Below are 25,001 nucleotides of genomic sequence, written 5' to 3' on the forward strand. Positions count from 1 at the left end.
AGAAAAAGAAGAGTAAAATTAATTGTAGGAAAGTGTACTAAAACTTCATTCTCCCATTCTTTTTGGCATACAAAAAAAAAAAACGGTAAATTATACTCTGCACCATATTTGTACAATAGTTTAGAACGGTTTTACTTCTTCTACAACTGACTGCACTTTCCTAAAACTTGTCGAGGCTTAGCGGAAGGAGCAGGGCCACAAGTGCCCAACATATTTAGCAGAATCTACTCCAGGAATTGACGTAGATTTGATTTTCTGATGCAAACACAGCAAGATGTGCTCTTCTTAATATGTTCGACACGGCTCAATAGGAAATGATTAGGAGAACCCGGGAAATGGCCACTAAACAGTGCGATGTTGTCTGTCAGGCCGTACACTGTATGCAACCAGCCAGGGCCGGCGTTAGGGGCAGGCAAACTAGGCATTTGCCTTGGGCATGCACTCCCCCAGGGGACTCCAGCCAGTGGAATGCCTCTAATAGCGGCACACCACGTGGCCACTATGGGGTTCGTGAGTCAGGGGGGCCTGGTGCTAGCACCAGTTCAGGCCCCCCTACATCGTGCTTTATACTGTATTGAGGACTATGGGTAGTGTATTATACTATATGGAGGACTATGGGGGGAGCATTATACTATATGGAGGACTATGGGGGGGGTGCGCATTATGCTATATGGAGGACTATGGGGGGTGCATTATACTATATGGAGGATTTGCGGGGTGCATTATACTATATGGAGGACTATGGGGGGGTGCATTATACTATATGGAGGACTATGGGGGGTGCATTATACTATATGGAGGACTATGAGGAGTGTATTATACTATATGGAGGACTATGGGGTGTACATTATACTATATCGTCCGGTGTAAACTGCAGATGGGCTGCTGATAATATGATACTGTATGGGGACAGATTAATCTATTACTGATTGTTCTGTCCCCATCATTCTTCCTCAAGTCGGTGTAAAGAGGCCGGGAAACAAGTGTCGAACGACTTCAAAATTGTCGATCACGCTTGCTTAACAGCCTGAACTCAACATGTAAAAACTAAATGTTTATGTGTGATGGTGCAATATGTTAGTATTTGGGGTCCTACTTTAAACCTTTGCCCAGCCCCACTTGGTCTATAACCGGCCCTGCATCCAGCCACAGCTGATCACCATTGATCTTACTGTAAGCTGTGGGCAGGCGGGGTTACATATATCTATAAGGATAACAATCATAAACCTGGCAGGGATCATGAGGATTTCTTTTTTTATAGCATTTTAAGCATTTCCAGCTTTTTCTTTTAGGCCGAACAACTCCCTTAATTTGAAATCCTTCTAATCCAGACAACATTCCCAATGGGCTACAGGCCTGACCACCAGCCTGCATTGTTCCCTAAAACTACATGGCTCCTAATAGTGTCAGTGTGATCTGGGAAGCTTTCTAACAAAGGAGAGCTTCCCATGGGTTTTCCCAAGGTGGATGTAAGACAGGGGAGTATAATACCATATAATCTAGACTAGAATCGGCCATGGCCATGTGTAGAGCATATTCCCTGCTGACAACATATATTGCTCAACTTACCCTTTCCACATTTTTGAAGTACATCTTGAAATCAGTCACTGTTAGGGTCCCGCTAACTGCTCCCCAAAATGGACAGATGTACATGACATCCTTAGCTGGAAAAGAAAACAAAGTTTTACTGTAATAAAGTAGACAGCAGAATGGATTTATAAGAATGGCCAGGGCAACCTGTTCACTAATAGCCAGCTGGAGAGGCATTAAATGTCTGATTGCTGGGGATCCCACTGCTGAGATCCCCATTGATCGACGCAAGGTCAGGAGGACTTAGAATAAAGCCGCCATTGAGAATGCACAGCCAATCCAATGAGGACCAGCCGATCTCATGACCGCGCTCAGCTGTGTCCGTCAGCCGCACAAAGCTTAAGCGCACATGCTCAACAGTTGCTTTATTTAAAGGGAATGTGTCACCCCCTGGGCGATATCAGACCTTTACTATGGGCATACAGGTGATAGAAAAGTAAATCTATACTTACCTGTATGGCCCATAGCAGATGTCTGATGGCAGAGAAATCTGGTTTTATAAAGTCTGTTTTCCAGAGGCTTGGCGTCCGGGGGAAGCCAAGCAAACCCCTCCCATCTGCTTACTATTCCCCTAAATTGCCACCTCTGTGCTAAATTACCATATTTCCCCTCGCCCCTGCACGTCATAGGGCCCTGTGACAGGCCCTGTGACGAGCCCTGCTCTGCCTCCCCTCCTGCGCATGTGCAGAGCGCCGCTCCCATGGAGAGCGCTTTTTCCCCCCCTCTGGCCTCGTTTGGTTGCGTACTGCCAGCAGAGCGGAAGTCTCAGTGACTCACCGTCGCTTGCGCAATATAAGGCTGCGGCGCAGTACGCAACCAAACGAGGCCGGAGGGTAAAAAAAAGCGCGCTCCATGGGAGCGGCGCTCTTCACATGCGCGGGAAGGGTGGCAGAGCAGGACCTGTCACAGGGCCTGTCACAGCGTCCTGGGACGTGCCGGGGGGGGGGGGGGGGGTGGATATGTTAATTTAGCACAGAGGCGGCGATTTAGGGGAATAGTAAGCAGAAAGGAGGGGTTTGCTTGGCTTCCCCCGGACGCCAAGCCTCTGGAAAACAGACTTTATAAAACCAGATTTCTCTGCAATCAGACCTCTGCTATGGATCATACGGGTATGTATAGATTTACTTTTCTATCCCCTGTATGCCCATAGTAGAGGTCTGATATCTCCCAGGGGGTGACACATTCCCTTTAATGGGTATTTATTCTCTGCCTCTGGCTGCTCTTTCTATTTAAAGGGATTCCGTCACCAGGCTTTAGCTATGTAATCAGAGCAGCACAATGTAGGTGTGGAAACAATGAATCCAGCGATGTGTCACTTACTGGGCGGCCTGGTGTAGTTTTGATAAAATCACTGTCTTATCTGCTATAGATCTAGTAGTGCTCAGAAGGCTGAGCTCAGTATAACCCACCCGCACCTCTGATTGCAGAGTGTACACAGAAAGCTGTCATAGGCAGAAAGCTACTAATCAGGGTTGGAGACGGGGTAATACAGAGGAGGCTGACTGGGTGACACAAAACAACTAGTCTTCTAGTGATAATCTGCTGATAAAACAGTAATTTTATTGAAACAGCCTAGTAGATGACATCCGTAGAATCAGGCTTTCTGCCCCTACAACATAATGCTCTTAGATTACATATAAAAAAAAAAAAACTTGCTGACAAATGCCCTTTAAGCAAACAATAGACAGTCCCAGACTGATGTGTTTAGGACGAGTTTATAAAAAAAAAACAACTTAAGTGCAATAAGGAACAAGGGGACTCCGGCCCCCCATTTCTAGTGAGTGGTGGGTGGGGGTGGTCATAGCACAGGAGGCCCCAGACTGACTGTTGTGGGGGGCTGAACCAATAGGTTTAAGTTAATTCTACTATATAATAATATTAGAATTAATTATATCCCTTAATTTTGAGTAGAATTAAGTATGCCAACATCCCCCTATATAACATATGGGAGCTCACACAGCCCCCTCTATACAGTATAAGCCCAAACAGACCCCCCCCCCCCAAAAAAAAAAAAAAAAAAACTACTCACCTCACTCCTGTTCCCTCGGCGCTCTGCTCCAGTCTTTGCTCTGTGCACTGACACTCCGCACAGCTGTAGAGATGTAGTGACGTCATCGCCTCTGCCGGCTCAGTTGCACATGCTGAATGGTGGACAAAGGAGCCGGTGGCTCCCTCCTCCACCAATGTACAGTATTCACGGCTTCCTGCTATCGGGGCGCTGGGCATGGGAGGGCGGCCGCATGATGAAGCCCATGGGCAAGTGTTTCCAGCTCTTCGGCTGTTTCAGTCAGTGGGCTGGATGTGGCCTGCGGGTCGCTCTTTGCTGGGGTCTGTACTACACAGATTATCCCTCCAGACAAAATGAATGTGATTTCTTGATTGAAGGTATTTAGGAATCTTTTCATGCAGTTATACATTGGACAGTGCATTATTTCTAGTAACCATACAGACACAATCTAGAGGGTCATACCAAGCAGCAGGTGACTATTCTATATGGCCACATGAAGCCCATCCACTTACCAATGGCTTTGATGGACTCTCCGGGAAATAGTGGTGCCTCCTCCATCTGTGCCAGCTTGTTCCCATCTCTCAAAGCCTGGCGAGAAGAATAACCGGGTCATATCCCAGCAGAGCCGTTCCCAGTAACAGAAGCACCTTGCCCCCTCGGAGGAGTGAAGCTGCTTATAAAATGACTGGAGAACACAGGATTAATAACATGGTGGGCTCCATCCAGTCTACATCACCTCCCACCACAATCATTACATCATCTAGAAGAAATTAAGCTTTACAAGGTTTTCTTCATGAAGCTCGACATCAATCTATGGCCAAAAATGTAGGGCAGACATTGATTTCTGTGTGTGTTCATGTACTGCCCATGAACAGACCTGGTTGTATGGTGCACACCTCCACCAGGAGGGCAGCACACTGATCAATGCGCTGCTTTTATATACAGCGGGGGGAAGCCGGAGTAAAGGCTGGAAATCAATGAAGACTCGGCTCTGGAGCGTGAATGGAGCCCACGACAACAAGCAGCGTACACCAGATGAGCATCGCAGCCATTCATGGGAGATCCTTACTGCAGGCTGCCGGGTAAGAGAACGCTCTAAAGCATTTAAAGGGCACGTTCACTACTACAAACCCTTTTAAAAATTCTATTGTGCACCCAAAATGCTGACTAAGGGGCAAATACACATGTACAAATCGCCTGAGCCTCCTCTCATTAAGTCCCCATCTACACTGTAGAGTATGGGCTTTAGCAGGGCAGCAGGCTTAATGTCTGCTATGGGGCCCAACAATTAAAGGGGTTAATGCAAATTACCAATCTACAGGAATAGTATACTGATCCTAAGAACAGGGCACAAGGGTCCTCAGATTGAATAAGTGATGAACCTTCATGCACACATCCGCTCAATTCATGGTCTATAGGATGGTAGGAATAAGCTCAGCACTGCACTCTGCTATCCCCACAGTCCTCTAGACAGAGCGGTGGTGCGCATGCGAGACCCCTCACTACATTCACACAAAAACTGGCAAGTTATGGTACAAACCATTTAAAAATACTATTTTCTATAGAGCCCCTGCTGTGTGTATTATCCCTTCCTGTGAGATTATTTTTGCATTACTCCTGTGCTAGGACATCGCTGCATTATAGTGGTATGTCACGATGTTATCCCTACACTCAACCATTACTATGTGCAATATCCAATACATATGACACCACTGTGTGCATTACTCCTGCAATGTGACATCAATGTGCACATTATCCCCATACTGTGACATCACTGTGTGCATTATACAACTCCTATCAAACCACTGTGTGCATTATTCTAATTCTGTGACATCATTGTGCAGCTTCGCCACGTTCATTAGTGTAACCAATCACAAACATCCTGCTGAAAATGGCCGCTGTTGTGTGGGGCCCATTCCATGCATCTGTATGAGAATCCATGGTTCCTTGCTATGCCCCTGACCTGATGACGTTGGTACAGATTCCCCTTAAATATATTCACCTACATGAATAATTTCACAATAATGAATGCATCTGAGAAAGATCAAGCGGAGCTACAATACCTTTATTCCTTGTAAGAACTACTACACATTATATTGTCAACTTCTAATGACTTTCCTTATAGCTAAAGTGAAAATTAGATTAGATTTACTAAATCTATACATATGAATAGCATCTTCCATCCATTACTGAATTTGTAGTGATCCAGAGATACAGCCCATATAATAGTCCACAGCTGTATTCAAAATTCTGCTGGCTTCAAAGCTAAAAATCACCCAGCGCTCCATTGTCAGGAAGGAACCTATTCGGGTATTCAGCATCCCAAGACAAGTCATCGTACGCCAGATACTACACAGTAATACAGTGAATGGTCTGGAGTCACAGGAGCCTAGCCAAACCTCCCTGGTCATGGTCAATAACAACCGGCAGAATTAGGAGTTCAGCTCTGGCCTAGAATAGAGTGCATCCCAGGATCAGCAGAAGAAATACGATGCCGAGTATTTCCCATTGTGTTAAATTGATTAGTTCAAACCCACCTCTTTGTGTTAAAGGGACTGTCTTCTTAAAAAACAAATTAAAATGATGTTGAGGGTAAGACCCCACATTGTGGATGAAACCCCACTCAACACAATGGCCAATTGTCGCACAATTTTGTTTCACAATCGTGCAGCTGCTGGCCTCATTCACAGCATGTGGGGCACCCCAAGTGTGTGCCTGGTGTCATTCTATATACAGTGCTAGCTGCTCTCATGTCACTCGTGGTCCGGACAACTCTACTTTTGACCCTATACTTGATACAGGAGAGTTTGCATTGCCAGTGCTGACTGGCTCACTTCAATAGTTAAAAAAAAAAAAAATTACTTACGTAAATACAAACGTTGAGGCGCCCCTTGCCACCACTTTCATTCACAGCGCTCTATAGCTACCCTGATCCTGGAAAGACTGTTTTTGGGCTCGCTACTAATCTGTGACTTTATTGTGGCCCACTTGTGCCTTTATGTGCATTCAGCATGTGGTGCTTGTCCATCTAGTCTATGATGCCTTTTGACTGTATTAGGCATATGTCAGGCAGACTGCTCTATTGCGCTTGTGTCTCCTGGCACAGTGCACCTTTGTTGTGAGGATATGTAATGTCATTTATTACCATGTATTGCATAAAAAATTTTTTTACTATGAATAAAATTAGATTTTTTTTTTTTTATACACCAGTGAAACTCTTGTCTTCTCTTCCAAAGTATTTAGATGGAGTTGGAATGTAGTGTGGTGGTTGTGGCATTTCTTGACCAGTTATCCAGCACCCTCTGCTGTATTATGTATTGGGCCTTCTCTTCGCCATGCATTTGATAGGTACAGAACAGGGCTGAGCTGTAACACATTCATGGTGGACAGGTGCGATGCTGTTTCTTGATAAAAAGCAGACAAGTAGGGTATTTTTTTTGCATTTCTGTTCAATCCTTTTACACTGGGGCTGAACAGCAAGGTTGGCAGTGACACAGGAGCTAAATGTCAGCACTAAGCCAATGCATGGGGCCAAACGGCAACCTGCAAGGCACTGTCAGATTGGATTGTGAGTCTTTCTGGTGACCGTAACATTCGGGTTGCAATGTGGTGCCATCCACTTCCACAATGTAGCAGCAGTATACAGCGATATTTAGCAGCGAGACCTGTGTCTTATCCTAATTCCGGTACAGCCCCAGCTTTAAGTCTACAGTAGGGATTGGGACATAAGCTGCCAACATTCAGAGGGCCGACATCAAAGTGGGGAGGTAAACTCAAGTCTCCGAGATCACACAAACTAAATGTAGAGAATATAGGGACAATCCCGTCCTGTGCCATCACTGAGGCTCACGCTATGTGCAATGTAATGCATTTCCATTAGTCATGATCAAAAATTGTTAACATACTTCATTCTCCACTAAAAAAATAAATAAATAAAGAAATACTGTTTTGCAGAGTGGCTTACAAAATGTAGCTGTAGAGACACATAACCGCTCATTGGCCTCACTCCTGGGGTGTATGCAGATATTGTCATATTGCAATTTTTACTGAAATTTTGCAAAAACATTATAAAAAAAAAAAATGTGTGAATACATTGAGTGGCCTGTAGACATGTAAAAAATTCCAAATTTTCCCCCATACAGTACAGACCAAAAGTTTGGACACACCTTCTCATTTAAAGATTTTTCTGTATTTTCATGACTATGAAAATTGTACATTCACACTGAAGGCATCAAAACTATGAATTAACACATGTGGAATTATATACTTAACAAAAAAGTGTGAAACAACTGAAAATATGTCTTATATTCTAGGTTCTTCAGAGTAGCCACCTTTTGCTTTGACTGCTTTGCACACTCTTGGCATTCTCTTGATGAGCTTCAAGAGGTAGTCACAGGAAATGGTTTTCACTTCACAGGTGTGCCCTGTCAGTTTAATAAGTGGGATTTATTGCCTTATTAGGCTATGTACACACGATGCAGAAATGAAACAGAAAATTTCTGCATCATTTCTGCATCTCCCTGGCAGAAAAAACACATGCAGATTGTGCATGCGTTTTTCCTGCGGATTACATGCGGATTCACATGCGTTTCCACATGCATTTCCGCATGTGGATTGACAAGCGCTTTCCAAGTGATTTTAGCATCACCTGGAAAGCGCTTGACAACTAGGTCACACTATATAAATCCATGCAAACAGCATGGATTTATATAGTGTGACCCGAGAGAGTGTATATACTTACCTCCAATGGCCCGCGCTGTCCTGCTCACTCCGTTCTCCCGGCAACTTTGAATTGAAAGACCTGCCGACGTCAGCGTCACGTGACCCGTCACATGACTCTGACGTCAGCGCAGGTCCTACAACTCACTGCAAGTGCCGGGAACTAAGCAGGAGCGGTGCGCGGGCCGACAGAGGGTAAGTATATATATATTTTTTATTTTATTCTTGTTTTACAGCTTTTTTAATGGTACCTGGGTGTGGAGGAGAGTCTCATCTTCTCCACACCCGGGTACCATCCACACATTAGAACGTGCCAATAACGCAAGTACAAATGCAGTCTTGCGGAATTGGCGCGTTCTAATGTAAGTCAATGGCGGAGAAAAAGCCGCGTTTACGCAAAATTAATTGACATGCTGCGGATTTTTGAGCGCGTTTACGCTGCGGAAAAATCCGCATCATGTGCACAGCACATGCGGATTTCTATTGGGGAACATTGCTGCCCTTCTACCATGCGTTTTTAATGCGTTTCCGCAACTGCAAAAACGCTGCGGAAACGCATTAAATACGCATCGTGTGAACTCAGCCTAAATGGGGTTGGGACCATCAGTTGTGTTGTGCAGAAGTCAGGTGGATACACAGCGGATAGTCCTACTGAATAGACTGCTAGAATTTGTATTATGGCAAGAAAAAAGCAGCTAAGTAAAGAAAAACGAGTGGCCATCATTACTTTAAGAAATGAAGGTCAGTCAGTCCGAAAAATTGGGAAAACTTTGAATGTTTCCCCAAGTGCAGTTGCAAAAACCATCAAGCGCTACAAAGAAACTGGCTCACATGAGGACCGCCCCAGGAAAGGAAGACCAAGAGTCACCTCTGCTTCTGAGGATAAGTTTATCAGAGTCACCAGCCTCAGAAATCGCAGGTTAACAGCAGCTCAGATTAGAGACCAGGTCAATGCCACACAGAGTTCTAGCAGCAGACACATCTCTACAACAACTGTTAAGAGGAGACTTTGCGCAGCAGGCCTTCATGGTAAAATAGCTGCTGTGAAACCATTGCTAAGGACAGGCAACAAGCAGAAGAGACTTGTTTGGGCTAAAAAACACAAGGAATGGACATTAGACAAGTGGAAATCTGTGCTTTGGTCTGATGAGTCCAAATTTGAGATCTTTGGTTCCAACCACCGTGTCTTTGTGCGGCGCAGAAAAGGTGAATGGATGGACTCTACATGCCTGGTTCTCACCGTGAAGCATGGAGGAGGAGGTGTGATGGTGTGGGGGGTGCTTTGCTGGTGACACTGTTGGGGATTTATCCAAAATTGAAGGCATACTGAACCAGCATGGCTACCACAGCATCTTGCAGCGGCATGCTATTCCATCCGGTTTGCATTTAGTTGGACCATCATTTATTTTTCAACAGGACAATGACCCCAAACACACCTCCAGGCTGTGTAAGGGATATTTGACCAAGAAGGAGAGTGATGGGGTGCTACGCCAGATGACCTGGCCTCCACAGTCACCAGACCTGAACCGAATCGAGATGGTTTGGGGTGAGCTGGACCGCAGAGTGAAGGCAAAAGGGCCAACAAGTGCTAAGCATCTCTGGGAACTCCTTCAAGATTGTTGGAAGACCATTTCCGGTGACTACCTCTTGAAGCTCATCAAGAGAATGCCAAGAGTGTGCAAAGCAGTCAAAGCAAAAGGTGGCTACTCTGAAGAACCTAGAATATAAGACATATTTTCCGTTGTTTCACACTTTTTTGTTAAGTATATAATTCCACATGTGTTAATTCATAGTTTTGATGCCTTCAGTGTGAATGTACTATTGTCATAGTCATGAAAATACAGAAAAATCTTTAAATGAGAAGGTGTGTCCAAACTTTTGGTCTGTACTGTATATAGGTCTGTGACAACCATTCATGGCATTAATAGCACTGGAGGGAAACAAAGACCAGACAAGAAGAATCCATTTTCGTCCCTGATGTAAAACAGGAAATTGTCTGGTCTTCACCTGAGGATAGGCAAAAAATCTATTTAGTGGGAAAACCTATGCAGTCAGACACACATTGGTTTGTGGATTGTCATCTAATGTATATTATTAGGTCCTATAGTACAATTTTGTGACTCCGATGTGATCTCACTTGTCACGCGGCCTGACTGTAGACACTACCACGCCGACTGTATGACGTATGAATCTACCCACTGATGACTCCTACATGAGCAGTAAACGGGGATCATGGATTGTACTAGGACAAATCTAAGAGCTAGGGACATGCACTACGGTGATAGAAAATAGAGGGTCCAACTTGCCACCTGCTCAGCCTCCGTCTCGGAATGATAGCCATTGTGCTCGTCCTGTGTATCCTGTGTGCGCACGAGGCGGGACAGAACAGAGGCGACAAGAGAGAAAGAATCATGCAGACAACAGATAAAAGGACACAGTCAAGACAGCAGCCATGTAAGTCACCATGTGAAGAACAGAAGGAATACCACATAGGGAAGACCACCAACCACCAAGTGTTCATCGCAGACTGCACATCTAGGACTCGCTTCTGGATGGTTTACAGCAGTGCCGATGGGGCGCCAAATGTATCAGTAGAGTACTAGGAGATCTGTACAGGAACACTATAGAAACCAGGTCAGCCACCTACAGTAGTGCCCTATACAATACCTGGTGGCTTCAGAGGGTGACAGTACGGCACTATGGACAGATAGGTCATTGTATGGGTTAGCAGAAACGACAATGTGGTACCTAGAGGGAGCTCCATGACTGCAAACAGCACATCGTGGAAGTGCAGGAGAGGAGTACAGGGAAGATCTTGCACTCTGTAAACCTCATTCAGACATCCGTTTTTTTTTGTTTTTTTTTAGCAAGAAAAAGACGGATTTCCATCAGTGTGCTGGATCCGATTTTCATCTGGTTTTGACCCATGTGTGCATTTTTACCATCAGTTTTGGCTTACATAGGACAGAAATCTAAATACAATTTTTGAGCTTCCACCACCATCCATGTCATCTGTTTTTTTCCCCCCATTGACCTATTGATTTGAATAGGGGATTTGGATCCACGTATAGGATCAAAATTGGACATGCCTCAGTATTTATTTTTTCCTTCTTGCAATAGATAAAAAAAAAAAACAAAACAAAAAAGCAGATGTGGACATGCCCATGCTGCTGGCTCGTATGTTTGGTAACTGACTACCACACTACACTACTCATTTAAAGAGATAATTCCCATCTACATAGATGGATATTGTCCGATAGGGCTTGCAAAAAAACAAAACAAAAAAAAAAAAACACATTTTGGCCATTTACATCTTATTAAAATTTCCAGGTGTTCTTGAAATATTAAAGGTATGGGCACACATGAAGTATTTGGTGCTTATAAACTCAATAGGAAACAGCTTGTAAGCGCTGCACGTGTTCTGCGGTCTAGCGTCGGTGGTCGGTCTCCAAAGAAACGAGTTGTAAACAGAAGAAAAAAGCTAATATCTCAAGAATTGCTGAAAACGTTTATAACCTTACATTGCAAAATATCTTGTATTTACAAGCACTGTCCGACAGCACCCATGTATGAAGATGGGAATAACCATGTAAGGGTGGATAGGATTTGTTCTGGTTTACACTGACCTGCACCAATGCATCCAGGGGTGCCATCTAAATCCCCTGAAAACGGGAGTCCGCCAAATCCCCAATGAAGCCTGCTACGACACAAAGCGTTCAAAATGTGCTTTTTTTCTGTAAGGCCTCATTCACACGTCAGATTTTCGTGTATGAGTGTGGTTTTCACGGATAGCCCTCATACCTGTGATATTCTATTGGGCTCTGCACATGTCCAATTTGTTCTGACGACTGAGTGGTCCATGAAGAATATCGAACACATGTCCAATTTTTATTTGAGGGTTGGATAAATAAAAATCTGCAAGTCTATGGGTCTGTGAAAAAAAAATCTGATCGCACTCGGATGACATCCGAGTGAGGTCCGATTTTAAGGGGGAATATCAGAATAGAGAAAGTGGAGGAACTTTATTTTTAAATTTTTTTACGCCCGAGAAAACTGGAGATCAAACCCATCGATCTGTTTTTCTCTTAAGTGGAAAAGTCGGAAGTGTGAATGAGCCCTTGTCAGACAGGCACAAGAATGCAGCAGATGAGGGACAATTAGGGAAAAAAAAGCAGCTGAACTCCACTTGCATCACAGCAGTCTATTGACCGTCAGGGCTTCGTCAGACTCCTGTTTTTATGGGGATATTCAGATGGAACCCCCGAATGCACTGAAGAAATGTAGTGTGAACAGAACCCCCAAAAAATCAGCTACTTTCTTCCAATAACTGCGCCACACCTATCCATTGGTTGTGCCTGGAATTGCAGCTCAGTTTCATTAAAGGGAATAACTCGGGAGCTGAAATACTACACAACCTGTGGACAGACGAGGCACCATTTTTTAAAGAAACCAGACATGTTTTATTGATTTTGGACAACCCCTTAGAAAAAAAAAAAAAAGAGTTTGCATTTGCAAATTTGTGCAAAGATCTGAAAAGCACGGGCAGCACACAGTGAGCGGCATACAGACTGCCCACTGTGCTGGGATGCTGCAGGGACGCCACGTGCTGCCGAGCATCTCTCCGGTCATCCAGCTGACCCTCAAGGGTGACAGAACACAAGCAGCCTCCATCAGTTTGCTGAAACGCTTGTAATGCACAAGATGTAAAACTCAGTGCACTGAAATGAGGCTTCACACTAAGTTCAGATAGAACAGAATGCAGAATATATAACATAGAAAGCGGAGGATGCACGGCCTGTGTGATAGACAAGCAATTCCAAGGTTAGAGGTTAGAGGCCAGACACAACATGCAATAAATAGGCAGAAAACATGAAGGTTAATCATGCGGATCAGTGATCAGAGGTGCTGCCGAGTCATGCCCCTTGTATTATCAAATAACAGCAGGCAGCAAATAATAGAAGGTATCATAAAGGAGAGTACTCACAATCACATTTACCTGGAAGCAATCCCGATATCAACGATGCAATGTACAAATACACATTCAATCATTACAGGAGGATTTCCCCATATGGAAAATACATGAATTATAGAACTAATGCATATAGTATAAGACATCACATCCACAAAGAAACTTTCCAGGGATTAGACCATCTGTCTGATACTCCTCAACATAAAGAGATCATGCAGCGAGTTCACTTATAACCCTGTGTACATGTAAAATATAGGGATTTCTTACAGACTAGATTTTCAGCTGTCGGCCTAGCCTGACGCAGAAATCCGGATGTTCACAGATAGCACGGTGTAATGGCTAGGATCAGACGACCGTGATGTGTAGAGTAAGTGTCAGCTGTGGAAGAATGACACTAAACATGGCACATGACGGGGCAGGATTACCGACCGGCCGCCATCGGATAGATCAACTTGTCAAGGATCCTTACACGCCAGTAACAACGCAGAAATTGCAGCTCATCTTTTATTTAAAGCCATTAAATCTGAAGTGTTCTGCAGATACTCACCGATCTCATCTAAAGGGATGCGCCTGGAATTGGAGAAAGCCATAAAACTAGTAGAATGTCAGGGAGTTTCTTTAAAAGGGAACCTATTATGTCCAGAAATGCTATTTACCTGCAGATATAGGGTTAATCTGCAAATAAATAGCATTTAAAGGAGTATTCCCATCTCCAAGATCCTATCCCAGCAGGCACTATATGCAATAATACTAATATTAGCAAATACCTCTGATTAGAAATGTAGTATAGTTCTTCTGATTCACTATGTCACTTACCCTATATGCAGAGCATTGCAGTAGCTTAGATATCCATGGTTATAACCTCTCATAGTACCAGACAGCTCTTAGTGGTCATGACCGTGGATAACTAAGCTACTGCAATGCCCTGCACAAGGGGTAAGCGCCATAGCTAATCAGAAGAACTATACTAATTGGAGATATTTGCTAATTATTATTATTCCATATTGGGATAGGATCTTGGAGATGGGTATACTCCTTTAAAGGGACTGTCAGCACAATCCAAGCACAGGTGCTCGATGCATCATGGTGTGACCAAACAATTAAGTGCACCTACCCACCTGCTTAACATATATCTCTGCCATTCTCTGGTTCTATGAAGCCAGAGCTGTCAATCAAAGGGAGGTGGAAATAGAGGGAAAACAAGCAGGTGATGCACTTACTGGTCTGGCCAAACCTTTGTGCACGAGTGCCTGTACTTGTAATGAACAGTCATTCTGTGCTTACAGAGTCCTTTTAAATCACATGTAGCCGACTTATTGGAGCAGGGGCTACAGGGAGAAAATGAACTTCTATTCTTCCTGCAGCCACTAGCTGTCATTGGGGAGGTGCAGCCTCCACTGACTACACAGTGAGCGCGCTGTAATCACTCCCAGGACTCTGACTGCCTGCTCCAGAGTGTGGGTGTGGTGTGGTGTGGTGTGTGTGTGTGTGGGCTGTCAATCAATATGACAGGGAGGATCTACAGCAGGCTCACAGTATAGTCAGGGGTGACCGTTACAGCTGCCTGCACCGCCCCGATGACTGGAAGCCAGTGGCTGCAGGGAGAATAGAACTTCATTTTCTCTCTGTAGCAGGTTAGAGAGGATTCACATGCCATTTACCAGCAGAATCCTCCTATATCTGCAGGTAATTAGCGTTTATGGACAGAACAGCTTCCCTTTAGAGCTAAATGCACATGTAACGGATCTTGGTGAGGGTTTTTTTTCGTCTGCAGCAAAATTAAGCATGTTACATGGAGTTTGCTGTCAATTTTTCACGGATTTTCACTCAATGTAACTGCAAAGGGTGAAACCTGCAATCAAAGAATTGACATGGTGCAGATTGTGAAGTCCACCCCACGGGTCAAATAAAGAGTGGAAGATTTAGGCAATGTGTGAATGAGATTTTTAACATCCCATTGACTTTGCTAACACTTTATTACGCTACAGTTTTTCCACATGAAATATCTGCACCAAACACGCAGCGTGTGCACGCAAAGTAAAGGGCTGTCCCACAAAGGACATTTTCAACAGAAAAAGAGGATAAACGTTTGATCCTTGTGTAGATAGAACAGGGATCCCCAAAGCCTCCTCACTGTAAGACCATGCTGAAGAGGCTGAATGGAGGCCGTCTTACCTGCAGGGTGGCACTATGAATGGGAATTTCAGCAGGTTTGTCATTTAATCTGAGAGCAGCATGATACAGGGGCTGAGACCCCGATTCCAGGAATGTGCTACTTACTAGGCTGTGTGTTGCAGCATCGATAAAAACAGTGTTTTATCAGCAGGAGATTATCACTACAGGAAAGTGTGGTGCCTCCTGGTCCAACCCTGTCCCCCAACACAGATTAGCAGCTGCCTATGCACAGTGTACACACAAATCCGCCAATCAGTGGTGTGGGTGGGGTTATACTGAGCTCAGCATTCAGAGATCTGCAGCAGAGAAAACAGGGATTGTATCAAAATGACAGCAAACAGCCGGGAAAGTGATACATCGCTGGAATCAAGGTCTCTGCCTCTATTTTGGCTGCTCTCAGATTATATAGCAAACACCTGCTGACAGACTCCCTTTAAAAGGGTAGTCCAGACTAGGGACAAAGTCTACAGTCACTCTGTAGACTGCCGAATCGTGACTGTGTGATGTGCACGCTGTCACCATTCCTTTGTATTCCCAGTGGGAGCGGGCGATCAGATCAGAAGCTAAACACGTGTAATCGCTACTTGAACGCATACATGTGGTCATGTGACCGCCCACACGCACCAGGAATACCGGGGAATTGTGACTGCATCACGCGATTCAGCAATCTGCAGACATATAGATTGGGCTTGGGATTAAGTCTACAGTCAGACAATCCCTATAAGTCTGTAGGATTGACACAGAGGTAAGAACAGCACTTGGCCATGTCCGTCCGTCCGCCTGCATACATTGAAAAAAGTGACACTACTTACTGCGCAATCACCGTTTATTCAAACGCCTCCTGAATGTGGGTATGGAACAACGACTACAGAACTGCACACCTGGGCAACCTAGCCAACAAATGTCCTTTGTGGGAAAAATCTTTGAAAAGATTTTTTTGGAATACAAATCCTATTGTCGTCATGTACTGTAGTAGGGAATTCTAAGTCAGTAAGTACATCCTCATCTACTCATCAGAGCAGAGCATGGCTACAAAGAGCGCCTCCCGTTCTGCAAGACCTGTCCATGCATTTACTGTTAGGCCATGTTCACACTAGGCGTTTTTTTTTTTGCAAATTTTCAGCTGCGTTTTATAGTACCAGCAAAGTGTGAGATTTCAGAAATCTCATGCACACAGTTTTTGCGTCATCACTATTTTGGGCTTTGCATGTTTTTTTGCACAATAGAGCAGGTCACTTCTTTCAGTTTCTTTACCCATTGAAAGTAATAAGTGGTGAAAAACGCCTAGTGTGAACATAGCCATCAGATTTCACTGCGTTTTTAGTGAAAAAAAGCAAGTGCAGCAGTATGTGAAACTAATTTATTTTGGTGATTTTCTCAAGTTTACCATCTTGTCTTGGTCACAAGGAAATGGCAATTTAGATTAGAGCAATTTAATTAAATTAGTGATGCGTACAAAGTAACTAATGGCTGAGCACATTGTTCAATCTCACACCTTGGTCAGCCATTGTTTACTTTGTATGCATCACTTATTTAATTAAACTGTACTAATCCCAACTGTGGCTGACAAAGGTGCGTTTTTGCCACAGCTTCTTTCCTGACAAGAGATCAGGTTTTGATGCAGAAAAAAAAAAAAGTCTAGTGTGAACATTCCCTAACACTATCACACAAGTGTGTAACGTTCTTCTTACAACATAAGGTGAATACAAAACAGTGTTAATTCTCTGTAGTTGATCACACATAGAAGCAGCACACAGTGCACACTAGCAATGTGGAATTAGTCTAACCAGGTAATGCAGCGCACAGGTACAAGTGACACAAAACCGGTGAGACTGCAGAACAGCCAAACAAAGCACAAGAAGCAAAAACCACAAGCTTGACCTGAAAAATGTTTCCACAGCACAAGAAAAAGACAAAACTGCAAGGTGAGCATCAAGATCTCCAAATGGACAAAAAAAAAAAAAAACAACCCATACTTGTAGGATCTGTTCCGTCCATGTCAGATTAGATCATCTGCTTGGTAAATTGCTCCAGATAGAGATTTTGATACTCAAAATGAAAAAAAAAAAAAAAAATTAGATTTTCAACACGTGGCACATAGTGGACAAAAAAAGCAAGAGGCCGACTTGCTGGACACCAGAAATATCTTACCCTTATATCGGGCCTCTTGTAGACCTGTTAAAATGCACAATAAAGTCAAGACCAAGGACTTCTTCAGTACCTGTCACATGAATGCTGTGGAAGTGTAATAAGCCTATGCACAATCGAGTCAGATCTATGAAATGTTATTAGGGTAGATTTTAGAGATGGTGCGAACAGATTCACAGGACCCAGTTCAGTGATCGGTGACGGTCGGACACGAGCCATGAGACCCACCTTCTTCTATCTCCCGCCATCCGCGGCTCTTCTTTTGATTAGCCAGCCTGGCGCAATGTCACATGTACGTCATACCGCAATGATGACGACATACCAGGCCGGCTGATCAAAAGAAGAGCCGAGGATGCCGAAAGGGCTCGCATCCGACATCAACAGATGAGTGACCTGTAAGTCTGATCTCACCATCACTAGTAGGTTTGTGTCATTTCATTTCATTTCCATTTTAAATGGAATTTCTAGAATTTGTTTTCTTATATTGTACTCTTCCCTTGTAATGTGCATAGGCGCCAAATGCCGGGAAAAAACAAACAAATGCCAGAAGGGAAGCTACAGCTCGGCATCTCCCAGTCCATTTACTAGAGGACACCTCTTCTAGAAATGGACAGCTCTACTGTTTGTATGGCCCAGCAGCCCGAAGTGTACTAATAACGATTGTTACGGCGGACCCCCAGTCAATGTGTGTTCACAGGCACTAGGGCATCACAGGATGATGGGTGCTGTAGGCTATACGTGTAGTGCCAGACAACATGGCTGGTCATGCCACGCTTTGTAATGTAAATTTCCACCCAGAAATCATAGACAAGAAAGAAAAACACAATATAATAATGGTAATAATAAAGTCAGATCAAAGAGACAACACAGAAAATACATCAATTGGTTAGAGTTTAATGTCACTCACCCTGTAATCTCGAGAAACATTTTCAGGGGGCACAGAACCAGAAATCTGACTGGATATTGTGGCTGCAATCAGCTGCTTGCACCATTCAACGTGTGATCCGGTAGGACTGCAAAAGAAGAAGGCAGACACCTCCGATAAGCCCCGACAGGTGATAATAGGTTTCTGCACTCAGTGCACACAAGGGTGCGGCCTCCCTTGACCATGGCCCCCCTCCCTTGACCATGGCCCCCCTGGTAAGGTTTTAATACTAAAAGTTAGGACTGTCCTCACTGGTTACACCTTGTCACAGTGGGATGGCTTTTACAGTGTTTACCAAGCACCCCATGTTGTTTATATGCACTATTGCTTTGTACTTTCTTACAGCAGGGTATATGTACATTTTGTTTCCATCTTAGGTTTCAAAATTTTATTCTATAGCATGGTCTCCCTGACATCGAGGCACAAGAACATAAGCTTATTGTATGATGGGGGGGAAAGGAACCATAATGCCACGTCAAGAAACTGGGATTTTTATGGCGAGGATGGTGCCGATAAAAAAAATGCCAGAAACCAAGAGAGGAACTGAAGACATAGATGTGCACTAAGCCTGTGGTTAAGATCCCATGAGGAGTTTTTGATGCTGTGCATTTTTACTGCAAAAAAGACAAAACAAAAAATGCAGTGTCTTCTATTTCCAGCAAAGTGGATGGGATTTATAGGGATCTCATGCCCAAGGTGGTGCGTGTTTGAAATCCACAACATGACAATTTCTCTTTTGGGTACGCATGTAGATCGGCAGGTATTGTGCACGTCACATCCTAATGGACAGCTGCTGATGGGGCACGATTGGTCTATGCACATGTGATAGCATCAGGGCCACACCAGATTAACAGTTTTCTGTGTTCACTGTGTATAGGCAGTAAGCTGCCAATCAGTAGTGAAGATGTGTCCATACAGAGCTGATGAATATGGAGGACTGCATGGCAGCAGGTTTACTAGTCCTCTTGTGATAAACTTATCAGCAGGAGATTATCAAAACTACAGCAAGCAGCCTAGTAAGTGATATATTGCTGGAATCAGGGTCACTAATTATACTGCTCTCAGATTAGGTGGCAAAAACCCGGTGTAAGATTCCCAGATTTAAGACAACAACTTTAATGACTGCTTTTTTTAAACAATATAAATCAATTGTTAGGCATTCCTACTTCAAAAATAACCAAATAAAATGGCAAATATCATTTTCATAAAAATCCATAGTTCTGCACTGATCAGTGCTCTGACAATGCTATATATTACCATACCCACATCATAAAGTAGAACTTCTGGGGGCACAAGGCCGGATTCACACGCAGCATCTCTTTGTGACCTTTATTCCCAGATATCACATAGCAAAATCCTGCTCATATTCAGGTGTTTTTAGTTGCCTCTTTTTTATGAAAACGCACCAAAAAAATACCACAAAGAAAACAATGCCAGGCCGGCGATTTACCCTGTGGATTTAGAGTTTGCATTATAAAAAGAAAGGGAAATATCTGCAGCAAAAAAATGCATATATACAGAAGAAACTGTCAGGCTGCAGATTTAAGGCCAAATTCACATGTTCAGTATTTTACCTAGGAATCTGTAAGCCAAAATCAAGAGAGTGGAACAATCAGAGGAAAAGTATAATAGAAGCACATCACCACTTCTGTATTTATCACCCACTCCTGGTTCTGGCTTACAACTACTGATGTATAATACTGACCAAATACTGAACGTGTGAACGTGGCCGTAACACAAAAAACGGAGCACAGGCCAATTTGCACAACACAAAAAAATGCAGCATGAAGAGGAGATTAAAGGAAACCTTTCATGTAAAATAACACTATTGACCTGCAAATATGGGGTTAATCTGCAGGTTAATAGCGCCAGCACTGAGAGCCCCACTGCCAGGAGGAAATGAACTTTATTCCACCTGGCAGCATTCGGCTTCCAGTCATAGGGGCGGCGCTAGCGCAGCATCAGTCACCGCTCTGTGTATAGAGAGTAAGGCTGTGACCACGCTTCCGGCACTGACTGACAGCAGACACTAATGGTGAGACAGCGGTCAGTCCCAGGGAACGGTTACAGCTATGCACAGAGCGGTGACTGAAACTGTGCTGTGCCTCCCCTATGACTGAAAGCTGAACACTGCAGGGGGAATAAAGTTCATTTCCTCCCGGCAGCAGGGCTTTCAGTTCCGCCACCACTTGGTGTCAGAACGCCATCAACCTGCAGGTTAACAGTGTTACTTTACATGACAGGTTCCCTTTAAGAGTCAATTTGCTGATACTGTAAAACACTGGCTTTTACGTGCAGAAAATCTGCACCACACAGGCAATATGTGAACCCTGCCTAAACGAGTTACTAAAGTCAAATGTTACTTTAAAGTCTTTAGCAAAATTATTGAAAAGTCTATGTGCGCAGTTTTTCGGTGCATTTCTGGCTGTTGTGACATTTTCATAAAAAAGCAGAATATGACTTTTACAGGAGTGTTCCCCATGAAGCTCTCTTAAAAACTGCCAGAGAAAAAAAAGGTTCAAGATATTAAAAAGTAAAGAGAACGCTACAAGAAAAAAAAAAAAAAAAGTGTAGGTTTAGTAGTAAATACATGTCCCTCGACAGACCTGCCGGAGGGCGCAGCGCCCTGTATACAGCTCCAGCGCACCCCATCTATGGTACCTGGGCACAATTCTTAATTCTTGCCCTTATGAAATTCTGCACAAAACTAATATTCCATCTTCATAGAAATTCCATGACTTTTCAATAAATCTCAGCCTATTATCTAATCTACATGATACAGAAACATTTTCCTTGTGTGGGTTGGAAGCTTTCTGCCAAACCTCTGTAGCTGACCAGGCCGAGCGGTGACAGCTAATGGAAAAGCGGCCTCAGCACGGTGACATTTCAGTAAGCCTGCAGCCTTAACGTGGGGTTTGGCCGGTGAAACTTGTTGCTAGAACTATATAATAGTTGGAATAGAAAGTTCTCTTGTCAAAAGCAATCAGGACCGTCCTAGGAAAGAGGGGAAAGAAATAGCTCATGCTCGGAGCAGCCCATCTCTCCCCGAACATGACCTTTAGAGGAAAGAAAGGAAGAAATTATACTGGGAAAGGAGAAATAAAATGTCAAAAGTAATGGGCACTAAAGGCAAAATATGTTAAAGAGTATTTCCAGCTTTGGAACTTTTATTTTGCATGAGTGTATGTTTTACATGCTTTGTAAAGATGACCTGTGGGCTATGAGTCTCAGATGACTAGCCCACCCCGCTGCTGGCTACCAGGGACTATCCTTGGAATAGTCATCTGAGAAGCATAGTCCCGGCCGACATTGCAAGGTATACTTTCTTTAAAACTCTGCAGAATTTCAGAGTAAAACATATAAGGCCTCCATATTCAGTGCTGCATAAACTGAGCTAAGGAAAGAAGTTCCAAGGGGGAACGTTTCTCCTTGTGGAGAGTAGAGCCTAGCTAGCGTAAGGAGTCTTATAGGCCATGCAATGCTCCTCTGGGGAATTAATTAATATGTAAAAAGCCTCTTCAGAGAGGATAGGAACTCTAGCACCACCTAGGAAAAGAAAACAGACACAGCATGTCCTAGTGCAATACCAGCAAGATGGGTTTGTATCCCCAGGCTAGTACCAGTACTGAGGTCAGGGGTCACTACACTTCAGCTTCCCATCATCCTACTGTGTATACTGACTAGGTGCCATTATACCTGAGGAAGATGCCAGTTTGGTGTTGCAACTCGTATGGACTTTCTACCTCCTATCTTATGCCGGTTTGTTGTTTTTTGTTTTTTTTTATACTTTTGAGCAACTTTTTAACAATAAAATAATCCTTTAGTTTATATCCCAATGGCTCAACTTAGTATTCCATCTCGACTTCCCCAACCAGAAGGGCCCAGGGGTCCATTTCAAAGGGAATCAGTCAGCAGGTTATTCTATGGAATCTAGGAGCAGCATAAAGTAGAGACACAGACCCTGATTCCAGCGATGTGTCACTTACTGGACTACTTGGCGCAGTTTTGATAGATTCCCTGTTTTATCTGTTGTAGATATAACATAACTAAGACTTCTGGGCTGTGCATAACCCTGCCCAGCAGCTTCCAATGTACAGCAGCTTCCAATGTACAGTGTAGATTGGCAGCTTGCTGACAATCAGTGGTGGGGGTGGAGTTACACAGACTAGCCTTCACGTGACATCTAGTCCTGCAGTGATAATCTCCTGCTGATAAACTACTGATTGTATTGAAACTACACCACACAGCCCAGTAAGGACGCTTTCACAATGTGCTCAGGCACCAGTTCGGGCTTACGTCTGAACTCCCTGCAAAACGGGATTCAGACGTATGCGCTGATGGGGCCATAGACTATAAGGATGCCGGTAGAGTGAACGTCTGCTCTGCCGTGCTTCATTTTCGAGCGTGCACGCCTACTGTAGGTGGACACGCAGACACAGTTGACATATTGCTGGAATCAGGCTCTCTGTCTCTACATTTTGCTGCTCTCAGATTAAATAGTACAAATCTACTGACAGATTCCCTGGAAGCGAAAAAAAAGTTATGGATGTTTATATTTTTTAGCTTTAATTTGCATCTGTCAAAAATGTGAAAACAAGAGGGGGATGGAGGGAAGAGTTAAATGACCAGAATTAGAGTTCTCTCAAATCAAGCCTGTCACAGAGAGATGTGGCATTGCTCCTGTGCCGGCACAAATATGGGGCAGGGAATGACTCGCTCATTGCTGTGGATTATTACCGCTCAAGGAGGAGAGGGGTTAATGCAGAACATCTCTATAAACCTTATACACAAAGCACCCAGGAATGTAAGCAGAAAGCTTCAGTGTACATACCTCCAGACCACAGACAGAATGGCCTGATGGGCCAGAAAATGTACACACACACACACACACACACACACACACACACACACACACACACACACACATTGATTTGCATTGCCGATTTTGATCCGACACAAAATTCATTGGACATGTTTTTGCAAAAAAAGAAAAATCAGACGTTTGAATTGCCCAATGGAACAACATGAGTGCAAGTGCTACAGTGGGGAAAATAAGCATTTGATAAACTACAAAGAATGGAGAGGTCTGTAATCATAGGTACACTTCACCTGTGAGAGACAGAATCTAAAAATAAATAAAAACGGCAATGCAAATCAATGGGTCTGTGAAAAAAAAATAAAAAAATTGGACTGCACTTAGATGAAATCAGATGTCCGATTTTCATGGACTGTCAAAATGGAGAATTTTATTTCTTTATTTCTCCAAATATGAAAAAACTGATGACACTTGGATCAAAGTCTGATCAGAATAATCGGTCCTTTTTCTTCTAGTCCATAGAAACATCGGACGTATGACAAAGCCCTAATTCTGAAACTCTGTAGCGTTTTAGAGAAAACATCTGGAAAAGCCGGCCAGGAAAATTAAGTCTCAAATGAGTGATTAAGAGGCAGGTCTCTGGACATTTCTTTCGGTCCGACTCCCTGAGACTGACAGGTCTCTCCCCATGTGTATATAGCGAGAGACCTGTGAAATGGAGCCGGGTAGGGAGAAGCAGCCTCTGACCGGCCTCTGACTAGTGAACAGAGACATATAGTTCCAGACCGTCTTTGGAAAGAATAATTTCTCATAAACACTGTAAGGCTGTGTGTCCACGATGCAAATTTAATGCATTTCCGCCGTGGAAACGCAGTAAAATCGCTTGTCAAGATGTCTGCCATGTTTCCCAATGATAATCCGCTGGGATTATCACTGCGGAAAAATCCACAGCACGACCAATTTGGGCGCGATTTTGGGGGGGAAATCGTGCCCATTGACTTGCATAACATCCGCATGTTTACATGTATGCATGCAGATGTTATGTGGTTCAATGCGCGGATGGTACCCGGGTCAGGAGAAGAGGAGACTGCTACTCCTCTCATTCGTCCCAGGCACCATCGTTAAAAAAAGAATTATAAAGTAAAAAATAAAAAAAATTATTCATACTCACCTCTCCGGCGGCCCCCGATCTCCTCCGGGCGGCGATCCTCTCTCCTCGGCGTCCTGGCAGGACTTGTGGTGACGTCATTTAGTCAGCTGATGGTCACGTGACCATCACCTGACGTCAGCGGTTGCGTGACCATCAGCTGATTAAATGACATCACCGCAGGTCCCGCCAGAACACCGTGGGACGCCGCCAGGAGGAGACCAGGGGCCGCCGGAGAGGAGAGTATGAGGTTTTTTTTTTTCTTTTTACTTTAGATGCAGAATTGAAGCAGAACTCTCCTCTCCAGTTGCATGGATTTATGTAGTGTGACCAACTTGTCAAGCTCTTTTTCCAAGTGATGCTCAAAATCGCTTGGAAAACCGCTTGAAAAAAAACACATGCATAAACGTATGTAAAAACGCATGTAAAATCCACATGCGTTTTTTCTACCAAGGAGATGCAGAAATGCTCAAGAAATTTCTGCTTGAAATCTGCTTCGTGGGC

The 25,001-nt window shown here is 43.9% G+C and overlaps 1 protein-coding gene across 8 annotated transcripts in view; it reads right to left on the reverse strand.

Annotated features, from left to right (window-relative positions):
- Positions 1 to 25,001, reverse strand: part of MTMR1 (myotubularin related protein 1) — a 110,005-nt gene that overhangs the window by 79,457 nt on the left and 5,547 nt on the right. For 2 of the 8 annotated variants that reach the window (XM_073641211.1, XM_073641213.1), the window contains exons 2-4: positions 18,517 to 18,622; positions 4,111 to 4,186; positions 1,570 to 1,664 (exon numbers count right to left, since the gene is read on the reverse strand). In XM_073641211.1, the coding sequence (XP_073497312.1) occupies positions 1,570 to 1,664; positions 4,111 to 4,186; positions 18,517 to 18,622 (277 nt within the window). Of the gene's footprint in view, positions 1 to 1,569; positions 1,665 to 4,110; positions 4,187 to 10,623; positions 10,678 to 17,612; positions 17,637 to 18,516; positions 18,626 to 25,001 lie in introns of all 8 variants that reach the window. The other 6 variants (XM_073641207.1, XM_073641212.1, XM_073641209.1 and 3 more) reach the window with 6 other exon arrangements.

Source organism: Phyllobates terribilis, unplaced genomic scaffold (assembly GCF_046119375.1).
Source record: "Phyllobates terribilis strain yellow unplaced genomic scaffold, ASM4611937v1 Scaffold_7__3_contigs__length_470593459, whole genome shotgun sequence".
Classification (NCBI taxonomy): Eukaryota; Metazoa; Chordata; class Amphibia; order Anura; family Dendrobatidae; genus Phyllobates; species Phyllobates terribilis.